The sequence below is a fragment of the Anomaloglossus baeobatrachus genome, chromosome 11 (assembly GCF_048569485.1).
Source record: "Anomaloglossus baeobatrachus isolate aAnoBae1 chromosome 11, aAnoBae1.hap1, whole genome shotgun sequence".
NCBI classification, from domain to species: domain Eukaryota; kingdom Metazoa; phylum Chordata; class Amphibia; order Anura; family Aromobatidae; genus Anomaloglossus; species Anomaloglossus baeobatrachus.
In genome coordinates, this window is record NC_134363.1 from 51,501,436 (window position 1) to 51,513,449 (window position 12,014).

General features: G+C 50.8%; 2 protein-coding genes across 3 annotated transcripts in view; one reads left to right on the forward strand and one right to left on the reverse strand.

Annotated features, from left to right (window-relative positions):
- The window catches only part of LOC142256742 (testicular acid phosphatase homolog), a 108,368-nt gene extending 98,355 nt beyond the window's left edge, over positions 1-10,013 (reverse strand). For both annotated transcript variants that reach the window (XM_075328603.1, XM_075328602.1), the window contains exon 1: positions 9,797-10,013. In XM_075328603.1, the coding sequence (XP_075184718.1) occupies positions 9,797-9,850 (54 nt within the window). In that variant the 5' untranslated portion in view covers positions 9,851-10,013. The remainder of the gene's footprint in view (positions 1-9,796) is intronic.
- Positions 10,006-12,014, forward strand: part of LOC142256741 (oxysterols receptor LXR-beta-like) — a 63,979-nt gene continuing 61,970 nt past the window's right edge. The window contains exon 1 of the mRNA XM_075328601.1: positions 10,006-10,114. The gene's annotated coding sequence lies outside the window, so the exon portion shown is untranslated. The remainder of the gene's footprint in view (positions 10,115-12,014) is intronic.

The window sequence follows — 12,014 nt, forward strand, 5'->3', positions numbered from 1 at the left end:
CACAGCTTGGTGGTTACACACAGAGTAGAGGCACACAGCTTGGTGGTTACACACAGAGTATAGGCACACAGCTTGGTGGTTACACACAGAGTAGAGGCACACAGCTTGGTGGTTACACACAGAGTAGAGGCACACAGCTTGGTGGTTACACACAGAGTATAGGCACACAGCTTGGTGGTTACACACAGAGTAGAGGCACACGGGTTGGTGGGTACACACAGAGTAGAGGCACACGGCTTGGTGGTTACACACAGAGTAGAGGCACACAGCTTGGTGGTTACACACAAAGTAGAAGCACACAGCTTAGTGGTTACACACAGAGTATAGGCACACAGCTTGGTGGTTACACACAGAGTAGAGGCACACAGCTTGGTGGTTACACACAGAGTATAGGCACACGGCATGGTGGTTACACACAGAGTAGAGGCACACAGCTTGGTGGTTACACACAGAGTAGAGGCACACGGCTTGGTGGTTACACACAGAGTAGAGGCACACAGCTTGGTGGTTACACACAGAGTATAGGCACACAGCTTGGTGGTTACACACAGAGTAGAGGCACACGGGTTGGTGGGTACACACAGAGTAGAGGCACACGGCTTGGTGGTTACACACAGAGTAGAGGCACACAGCTTGGTGGTTACACACAAAGTAGAAGCACACAGCTTAGTGGTTACACACAGAGTAGAGGCACACAGCTTGGTGGTTACACACAGAGTAGAGGCACACAGCTTGGTGGTTACACACAGAGTATAGGCACACAGCTTGGTGGTTACACACAGAGTAGAGGCACACAGCTTGGTGGTTACACACAGAGTAGAGGCACACAGCTTGGTGGTTACACACAGAGTAGAGGCACACAGCTTGGTGGTTACACACAGAGTAGAGGCACACGGGTTGGTGGGTACACACAGAGTAGAGGCACACGGCTTGGTGGTTACACACAGAGTAGAGGCACACAGCTTGGTGGTTACACTGCATAATAATATCGAATGTGTAATGAATTACACATTGTTTGGTTCTGTATGGGGACCAAAAAAAAAAATGAATACCACTGATAGATCCATCACATGATGGACACCACTGTTGCCAGATTGATCATTACATATTTTATTACTGGGATCTCTTCAGCTTTCCATTATGCCAATCACTTTAAGAAAAAGAATAGCATAATCTGTTGAGATATTTGGCAGGTAAAAATGACACAGCATGCCTTGTGCAAACTAACGCTGTCTTGCAGATATGAATCTAGCTGTTTCGACTGATCCCTTCCACTCACACAAGGACGAAGAAACAAGAGAAGTTAAAGGGAACCTGTCATCAGAAATTTAGCTATAAAGCTAAAAGTTCCCCCCTCTGCAGCTCCTGGGCTGCATTCTAGGAAGCTTCCTATAGTTTTTGTGGCACCTTTTATACCAAAATAAACACTTTGTAAACTGGTACCTTTTCTTATGCAAATTTCTTAAATTTTCCATGGGGGCGGGCTGCCTGGGGTCCGTTGCTGTTCCTCCTGCAGATTTACGCCGCCCCCGAGCGCTGATTTTCAAAGCTCAGGACGCCGCCCCTGGGTGCCCGTGGTCCCGCGCATGCGCTGTTCCAATGTAGCGGTGCCGTACACTGTGTGCACGTGTGACCGCTGGTGACGCTTTGCGCGGGCACGAGGTTATGGGCGGTTATGAGCTCTCCTGCTCCGTCCGCTCCTCCCATCTATTTCCTGCTGCTGAGCAGGATGGGAAGGAGGTGACGTTCGGGCATCAGGCCAGCGAGCGCTTGCGCATAACGCTGGAGTAATAGGGGAAAGTGCGGTCACGAGGTTATGGGCGGCACTTACTGATGACACTCACAGCGCCGCCCATAACCTCGTGCCCACGCAAAGCGTCACCAGCGGTCACACGTGCACACAGTGCACGGCACCGCTACAGTGGAACAGCGCATGCGCGGGACCATGGGCACCCAGGGGCGGCGTCCTGAGCTTTGAAAATCAGCGTTCGGGGGCGGCGTAAATCTGCAGGAGGAACAGCAACGGACCCCAGGCAGCCCGCCCCCATGGAAAATTTAAGAAATTTGCATAAGAAAAGGTACCAGTTTACAAAGTGTTTATTTTGGTATAAAAGGTGCCACAAAAACTATAGGAAGCTTCCTAGAATGCAGCCCAGGAGCTGCAGAGGGGGGAACTTTTAGCTTTATAGCTAAATTTCTGATGACAGGTTCCCTTTAACAGGTTCCTTTACAGACTAGGAGTATCCTAAACCTGACCCTGTTTTGTCCCTGCCTGACCACAGAGGTTGGCAGCCTAAAGTTACACAATGGCACCCCCACTCAATGTCGGCAGACCCTGAGTGCCCATAACTGCTCCCTAAAGTATAAACCAAGTGTTACACAAAAGACCAATAAACCTAAAAGAAATGTACACAGGCAGAGGGTGGGACAAGGCTAAAGGCGTGTTCACACACGAAAGGGGACACAGGCCTAAAGATGTGTTCACACACAGAAGGGGACACAGAGCTAAAGATGTCTTCACCCAATCGTACAGGGAAGATGGAGGAAACTGAAAGAAACCAATAAAGACTTAAGGAATAGATGGAACCCCTCCAAATCCTAAAGGAAACAGAGTGAGATAGTAACGAAAAGGGAAACACACAAACAATAAGGAAAACCAAAAGCAATAAATCAGCAAGACTAACCTAAACTGAGGAGCTGGGACTCCAAGCATCCATCAACCTAGGAATATAGCCAGCACTGAAGGCATGTCCATGTGCCCTCCCAAGATGTGATAGGGCAAACAAAACAAGGAAGTGAACACACCTAAATAGGAATAAAACCAAAAAAGAAGGCAAAAGGAAAGGAAAGACAAAAGAACTAATAGAAGTTGGACAGTGACAAAACATGCTGTGGTCTAATGGAAAGGGAAACCGACTACACAACCAGAAGTTGCTGGATAAAGCCCTGGAGTCGAGACAGGACACTAGCGTTAGCGTTACACTTTGGGTTTGAGGCACCACGCTTGGTTGTTATGCCTCAGGGTAGAGTCACATCGCTTAGTCGTTATCATTACCAACAGTAATAGTGGTAAAAAGACCCAGCCTAACCATGCAGAGCTCAGTGATATCTACAAGGGACAAGTCACAGCACTTCACACTCAGTACAGTCCACAATTGAACTCACTTTGTACAGTCTACGATATTATGGACTGATACAGTCTACAGTGAAACTCAGGGGTGCATGTCACAGTATTAGTCATGGTTACAGACCCCAGGGATGGACAGACTATTAGTGCAACATGGACCTACGTAGGAACCCAAGCAGTAAGAGGGCCCATTTCCACCTCCAAAACAAGTGCAATTGTGCTTTATGATGAGCTTTTGGACTGCACATGGGCCTTTTCATAAATGCAGACCAAAGTCTATTGTGCCTCAAAGGGCTGCAGGGCAGGAAAGCGGCCATATTGGTCAATGCTTGGATGAAGACCAATGCGTTACAAGCTTTGTGAAGGTGTTTTATGATCTAGTAACTCAGATGCCAGTCACCATCAAGGAGCGGTCACTTTTTGCAGTACCACCGCCCCTCTCTTCAGCAGACCCAGTGCATCCGCAGAGGTCTACATCCTCCACAGGATCTTAGGACCACTACTCTACTTGGCCAAACCCCCAATGGGGGCACAAAATGACACAAAAATACATCCCCGAGAGCTGTACAGGTGTACTTACCACAACCACAAAGGTCAGATTATTATCTATTCTCAAAGAAGACTCTCCTAATATCAGAGTACTGGAACAGGCCAGGAGATAAAGTGATAGTAGCTCAGCCGCCATACTGCGAGGAATGTGAGGGTGCGGACAGAGGGTGACTTTCCCGACAGTTGGACACTCCAATCTTCCCAACTGTTTATTTTACTTTAGGATGTACCAATCCCTCCCGTATCCTGTTGTAGGATGTGATGCCATGTGTTTACGGTCCCCTTAGAGCTTTCGCAAGTGCTTTACATAAGCCCTCAACCCAATCCGCAACAAAGCCAAACGAGTTCACTTTTTGGGGAGGAGGTCCTATTTACTAATTCCACTGCTGGGATCCATTTTCCAGGAGGAACGTTAATGTCCAATCTCCATTGGACTGCAAAATAGTAATAACCAAATAGTTTCTTGCACTTAAGAACACAAAATCTGTCTGTTGATCTGATCAGCCATCATCTGCCTCTAACAGGCGCAGGTGGATCAGAGATCCAGAGGTGGTCAGAAATCTCTGATAGAGGGATTTAGCACGTGCCGGCAGGGCACCGGTCCATAATCCGCCGCCCTCGGGAGCCCCGTGTCCTGATCATGGGGTGCCAATGAGTTCTCATGACAGCGTGAGGTCAGGTGATGACCACTGAGACTACCATGACTCAATTCCCGTGAACACCGGTAAAGCGCCGCAATCCACAGAAGATTGTGATTTCCACTGTTCAAAGCGATGGTGATGCGGAAGCATTGCTCTGTAAAGCCCAAGTGATTGAGAGATCAAAGGTTCAAGTCCCCTAAGCGCACAGGTAAAAACAATAAAAAGTGGAAAAAAAAGCTTAAAAAAGTATAAAAAAAATTCTAGAAAAATGCTCGAGTTCCCAATTGGCTTCCATTATACTCGGGTACTCGAGTTACGCCTGTTCAAGCTTCCAGGTGCTAGTTATGAATACCAAGCACTTGAGCATAGTAGTGCTCTCTCATCACTAGTTACCAGTACTGAGCACCCGAGCATGGTAGTGCCCGCTCATCACTAGTTACCAGTACTGAGCACCCGAGCATGGTTGTGCCCACTCATCACTAGTTACCAGTACTGAGCACCCGAGCATGGTAGTGCCCGCTCATCACTAGTTACCAGTACTGAGCACCCGAGCATGGTAGTGCCCGCTCATCACTAGTTACGTGTACAGAGCTCCCGAGCATGGTAGTGCCCGCTCATCACTAGTTACCAGTACTGAGCACCCGAGCATGGTAGTGCTTACTCATCACTAGTTACCAGTACTGAGCACCCGAGCATGGTAGTGCCCGCTCATCACTAGTTACCAGTACTGAGCACCCGAGCATGGTAGTGCCCACTCATCACTAGTTACCAGTACTGAGCACCCGAGCATGGTAGTGCTCGCTCATCACTAGTTACCAGTACTGAGCACCCGAGCATGGTAGTGCCCGCTCATCACTAGTTACGTGTACAGAGCTCCCGAGCATGGTAGTGCCCGCTCATCACTAGTTACCAGTACTGAGCACCCGAGCATGGTAGTGCCCGCTCATCACTAGTTACCAGTACTGAGCACCCGAGCATGGTAGTGCTTACTCATCACTAGTTACCAGTACTGAGCACCCGAGCATGGTAGTGCCCGCTCATCACTAGTTACATGTACCCAGCACCCGAGCATGGTAGTGCCCGCTCATCACTAGTTAAGAGTACTGAGCACCCGAGGATGGTAGTGCCCGCTCATCACTAGTTACGAGTACTGAGCACCCGAGCATGGTAGTGCCCGCTCATTACTAGTTACGAGTACTGAGCACCCGAGCATGGTAGTGCCCGCTCATCACTAGTTACGAGTACTGAGCACCCGAGCATGGTAGTGCCCGCTCATCACTAGTTACGAGTATTGAGCACCCGAGCATGGTAGTGCCCGCTCATCACTAGTTACGAGTACTGAGCACCCGATCATGGTAGTGCCCGCTCATCACTAGTTACGAGTACTGAGCACCCGAGCATGGTAGTGCCCGCTCATCACTAGTTACGAGTATTGAGCACCCGAGCATGGTAGTGCCCGCTCATCACTAGTAAAGAGTACTGAGCACCCGATCATGGTAGTGCCCGCTCATCACTAGTTACGAGTACTGAGCACCTGAGCATGGTAGTGTCCGCTCATCACTAGTTATGAGTACAGAGCACCTGAGCATGGTAGTGCCCGCTCATCACTAGTTACGAGTACTGAGCACCTGAGCATGGTAGTGCCCGCTCATCACTAGTTAAGAGTACTGAGCACCTGAGCATGGTAGTGCCCGCTCATCACTAGTTACGAGCACTGAGCACCTGAGCATGGTAGTGCCCGCTCATCACTAGTTACGAGTACTGAGCACCCGAGCATGGTAGTGCCCGCTCATCACTAGTTAAGAGTACTGAGCACCCGAGCATGGTAGTGCCCGCTCATCACTAGTTACGAGTACTGAGCACCCAAGCATGGTAGTGCCCGCTCATCACTAGTTAAGAGTACTGAGCACCCGAGCATGGTAGTGCCCGCTCATCACTAGTTACGAGTATTGAGCACCCGAGCATGGTAGTGCCCGCTCATCACTAGTGAAGAGTACTGACCACCCGATCATGGTAGTGCCCGCTCATCACTAGTTACGAGTACTGAGCACCCGAGCATGGTAGTGCCCGCTCATCACTAGTTACGAGTATTGAGCACCCGAGCATGGTAGTGCCCGCTCATCACTAGTAAAGAGTACTGAGCACCCGATCATGGTAGTGCCCGCTCATCACTAGTTACCAGTACTGAGCACCTGAGCATGGTAGTGCCCGCTCATCACTAGTTACGAGTACTGAGCACCCGAGCATGGTAGTGCCCGCTCATCACTAGTTAAGAGTACTGAGCACCCGAGCATGGTAGTGCCCGCTCATCACTAGTTACGAGTACTGAGCACCCGAGCATGGTAGTGCCCGCTCATCACTAGTTAAGAGTACTGAGCACCCGATCATGGTAGTGCCTGCTCATCACTAGTTACGAGTACTGAGCACCCGAGCATGGTAGTGCCCGCTCATCACTAGTAAAGAGTACTGAGCACCCGATCATGGTAGTGCCCGCTCATCACTAGTTACGAGTACTGAGCACCTGAGCATGGTAGTGCCCGCTCATCACTAGTTACGAGTACTGAGCACCCGAGCATGGTAGTGCCCGCTCATCACTAGTTAAGAGTACTGAGCACCCGAGCATGGTAGTGCCCGCTCATCACTAGTTACGAGTACTGAGCACCCGAGCATGGTAGTGCCCGCTCATCACTAGTTAAGAGTACTGAGCACCCGATCATGGTAGTGCCTGCTCATCACTAGTTACGAGTACTGAGCACCCGAGCATGGTAGTGCTCGCTCATCACTAGTTACGAGTACTGAGCACATGAGCATGGTAGTACTCGCTCATCACTAGTTACAAGTACTGAGCACCCGAGCATGGTAGTGCTCATCATCACTAGTTACGAGTACTGAGCACCCGAGCATGCTAGTGCTCATCATCACTAGTTACGAGTACTGAGCACCTGAGCATGGTAGTGCTCACCATCACTAGATACAACTACCGAGAACCCGAGCATGGTAGTGCTCACTCATCACTAGTTACAAGTACGAGAAACCGAGCATGGTAGTGCTCACTCATCACTAGTTACAAGTACGAGAAACCGAGCATGGTAGTGCCCGCTCATCACTAGTTACTAGTACAGAGCACCCGAGCATGGTAGTGCTCACTCATCACTAGTTACTAGTACAGAGCACCCGAGCATGGTAGTGCCCGCTCATCACTAGTTACAAGTACTGAGCACCCGAGCATGGTAGTGCTCACTCATCACTAGCTATGAGTACCGAGCACCCGAGCATTGTAGTGCCCGCTCATCACTAGTTACGAGTACTGAGCCCCCGAGCATGGTAGTGTCCGCTCATCACTAGTTATGAGTACGGAGCCCCCGAGCATGGTAGTGCTCACTCATCACTAGTTACGAGTACTGAGCACCTGAGCATGGTAGTGCCAGCTCATCACTAGTTACCAGTACTGAGCACCCGAGCATGGTAGTGCCCGCTCATCACTAGTTACGAGTACTGAGCACCCGAGCATGGTAGTGCCCGCTCATCACTAGTTACGAGTACTGAGCACCCGAGCATGGTAGTGCCCGCTCATCACTAGTTACGAGTACTGAGCACCTGAGCATGGTAGTGCCCGCTCATCACTAGTTAAGAGTACTGAGCACCCGATCATGGTAGTGCCCGCTCATCACTAGTTAAGAGTACTGAGCACCCGATCATGGTAGTGCTCGCTCATCACTAGTTACGAGTACTGAGCACCCGAGCATGGTAGTGCTCATCATCACTAGTTACGAGTACTGAGCACCTGAGCATGGTAGTGCTCACCATCACTAGATACAACTACCGAGAACCCGAGCATGGTAGTGCTCACTCATCACTAGTTACAAGTACGAGAAACCGAGCATGATAGTGCACGCTCATCACTAGTTACCAGTACCGAGCACCCGAGCATGGTAGTGCCCGCTCATCACTAGTTACGAGAAATGAGCACCCGAGCATGGTAGTGCCTGCTCATCACTAGTTACGAGAAATGAGCACCTGAGCATGGTAGTGCCCGCTCATCACTAGTTACAAGTACCGAGCACCTGAGCATGGTAGTGCTCGCTCATCACTAGTTACAAGTACTGAGCACCCGAGCATGGTAGTGCCCGCTCATCACTAGCTATGAGTACCGAGCCCCCGAGCATGGTAGTGCCCGCTCATCACTAGTTACGAGTACTGAGCACCCGAGCATGGTAGTGCTCGCTCATCACTAGTTACCAGTACTGACCACCCGAGCATGGTAGTGCCCGCTCATCACTAGTTACGAGTACTGAGCACCCGAGCATGGTGGAGGTGAGAGGTGGTCTGCCATCTGCCAGGTATTGTGCTCCCAACACCCGCACCTGACTTGTGCTGCACATGTCGGACGGATGTTAGTAAGGGGTGAATAAGGCTAGGTTCACATTTCCGTTGTTTTGCATCAGTCACTTGCGTTGCTTGACGCATGGGACTGATGCGTTATACACGTGTGACAAGAAATCAATGGAATTGTTCACAAAGAATGGATTCCGTTGGTGCAATGATTTCAGTTTAAATCCTACGTGAGAGGAACTGATGTTACATGATTTTGGACGTTCTGCTGGACATGCTGAGTAAAATGTGACGGAATCCTGCACCATAGACTTACGTTATACGTCCTAACGGATTCCAACGGAATCCTGCGGGGTGCGTTTTTTTTACCGCAACATAAAACGTTGCATGCTGCGTCCCTGCCGCCTGACGGTCAGTCAGTAAACAACTGATGCGCTGCGCGGCGGATGCAACGCAAGACCATCAGTCACAATCCGCCACTCATACAAGTCTATAGGAAACAACGGAATCCGCCAAACGGATTGCGTCATCAGAGCAGCGGATTGTGACTGATCCTAAACGACGGAAATGTGAACCTAGCCTAATCCGACGCCATGACATTCACTCAATCTGCTGGATAATACGAAATAAAGCTGGCCGCCTGTCAAAACAGCCATCTGACATTGTGTAAGGCGTATCTGCAGACTACGCCATACGCGAGAATTGGATCCCGCCTGCGGTCAGGGTGAGTGGTGTCACATTGTGGTGTCCAGTGACCGCTGCAGCCGATCAGCAGTCAGCTCATCAAATTAAGGTTACAGTTAGTGATTGGCTGCAGCTGTCATGTGACAGAACAATCAATAGCGCTGTAACGGCGCCTCTGCGGGAGACGAGACTCTTTGGTTGTGACCTGCATGAGATTCACCCTAGAATATATTTTTGGCCACAATCACAATTTTCCTGGCGCAATAAGAGGACATTTCACCGGTGAATGGGAAACATAAGCAAAAATGGAGCTTCCCTTTAAGACAGAATGAAGAAAAAAGAGTGGTATAAAGCCCCCCAGCGGCAGGAAGAGCCCCTCCCCCCCGACTACAGCCCCCGGCAGCGCTGCCCCCGACTACAGCCCCCGGCTCAGCACATAACGGTGACGCACTTAGCTACACACAGAACGACGCGGCTTTGTTTTCTGGCCTTCTGATTGGCTGAGCCGTCTGTCCATCTTGCCGGCGTCTCCGCCCACTTTTCCCGCCTTCGCGTCTCGTGCGAGGTCAATGCCCTGCTATTTCCTGATTGGCTGTCGGAGGCCTGGGAAACCCTGAAGCGCCGTGCTTGTGGGCGGGGCCAGCGCCGTGCCTGTGGGCGGGGTCAGCGCCGGAAGTGTCGCGCTGGTTCGCGGAAGAGAGGTCGAAGTTGTTGTAGAAGAGTTTTGGAGCCGAGGAGGATGGGAGGACGCGGAGGAGGCGGCGGCGGGAGAGGCGGGCAGGTAACACCGGGGAGAGCGGGGGCGGGGGAGTGCCGGGCACAGCTGACAGCAGTAATGTCACCCTCTCAGCTGCAGGACGTAGGATCCTGGATGGGCGGAGCTCCAGCACTGATCATGGAGGCAGTGGGTGCAGGGAACCTGTCACCGGGTCACACCTGTGACTTCTGTCAGGTCAGAGGTCACATGACCACAGGTCTGATCACATGACCTTGTGTTATTATCTGTCAACACTGCGACATATTTATCAGAATTGTCACCTGACGCTGTGATCTATAGGGTCTACCACTCTGCAGCAGCAGTGATGCCATAACTACTGCACGTGAGCGCTGCAGACAATCGCAAGGGTCACCAGTGACTGTCTGCAGCGCTCATGTTCTATAGTTGTGATGTCGCAGCAGCAGAAAAGTAAAGCTGAGGCACTGCTGAGCCCGATGACTGTCTGCAGCGCTCATGTTCTATAGTCGTGATGTCGCAGCAGCAGAAAAGTAAAGCTGAGGCACTGCTGAGCCCGATGACTGTCTGCAGCGCTCATGTGCTATAGTCATGATGTTGCTTTACCAAAGGTAACGCTGTGGTCACTGTTGACTCTTGTGATTGTCTGCAGCGCTCATGTGCTGTAGTTGTGACTTCTGCGCTGCTGCAGCATCACCAAAGATGTTGGGGGCAACAGATGTGTAATGCTGTCATCTCTGCTGACCCCAGTGATTGTCTGCAGTGCTCATGTACTGTAGTCGTGATTTCAGGGGAACTAGCAGATGAATAATGCTGTCGTCACTGCTGACCCCGATGATTGTCTGCAGCTCTGACATGCTGTAGTCTTGATTTCAGTGAAGCAGCGGATGAGTAATGCTGTGGTCGCCACTTTCCCCAGTGATTGTCTGCAGCGTTCGTGTGCTGTAGTCGTGACGTCTGAGGTATCAGCAGATGAATAATGCTGTGGTCACTACTGACCCTGGTGGTGATTGTCTGCAGCGCTCACGTGCTGTAGTTGTGATTTCAGGGGAAGCAGCAGGTGTGTAATGCTGTTGTCACCGCTGTCCCTGATGATTGTCTGCAGCTCTGACGTGCTGTAGTTGTGATTTCAGGGAAGCAGCAGATGAGTAATGCTGTCGTCACTGCTGACCCTGGTGATTGTCTGCAGCGCTCATGTGCTATAGTCGGGATTTCAGGGGAAGCAGCAGATGAGTAATGCTGTGGTTGCCACTGTCCCCAGTGATTGTCTGCAGCGCTCACGTGCAATAGTCGTGATTTCAGGGGAAGCAGCAGATGAGTAATGCTGTCGTCACTGCTGACCCTGGTGATTGTCTGCAGCGCTCATATGCTGTAGTCGTGACTTCAGGGGAAGCAGCAGATGAGTAATGCTGTCATCACTGCTGACCCCTGGGGATTGTCTGCAGCGCTCATGTGATATAGTATATTTAAGTGCTGCTACCACATCATCAAAGATGGAGGGCTGCGTCAGGTGAGTAAAGCTGGGGCCATTGCAGACCCCGGTGATTGCCTGCAGCACTCACTTGCCGTAGTCATGATTTCACTGCAGCTGCCTCACCACTGCCCCCAGTGATTGTCTGCAGCGCTCACATGCTGTAATTGTGACATCACCGCTGCTGCCACATCAACCCAGATGAGTGAAGCTGATGAGCTAATGTAAAAGAAAGCTCGGACATGAGCAATAAGGAGGTCCCCTCCTCGTTCCCCCAATACCCTGTAGTCCGTCTGTCCATTCATCAGACTTTGTGGCACTTACAGGGATTTTCCAGCACCGCTAACTCTGCTGATGTATCAGTAGCCATTCACCAGGTACCTTCATGTATCCTGATCCATAGCAGTGGCACACGGTGTCTGCAGCTCCTTGCACCTACTTATGTGGCAGCTCAGAGGTGCAGGATATCTCTCTCCT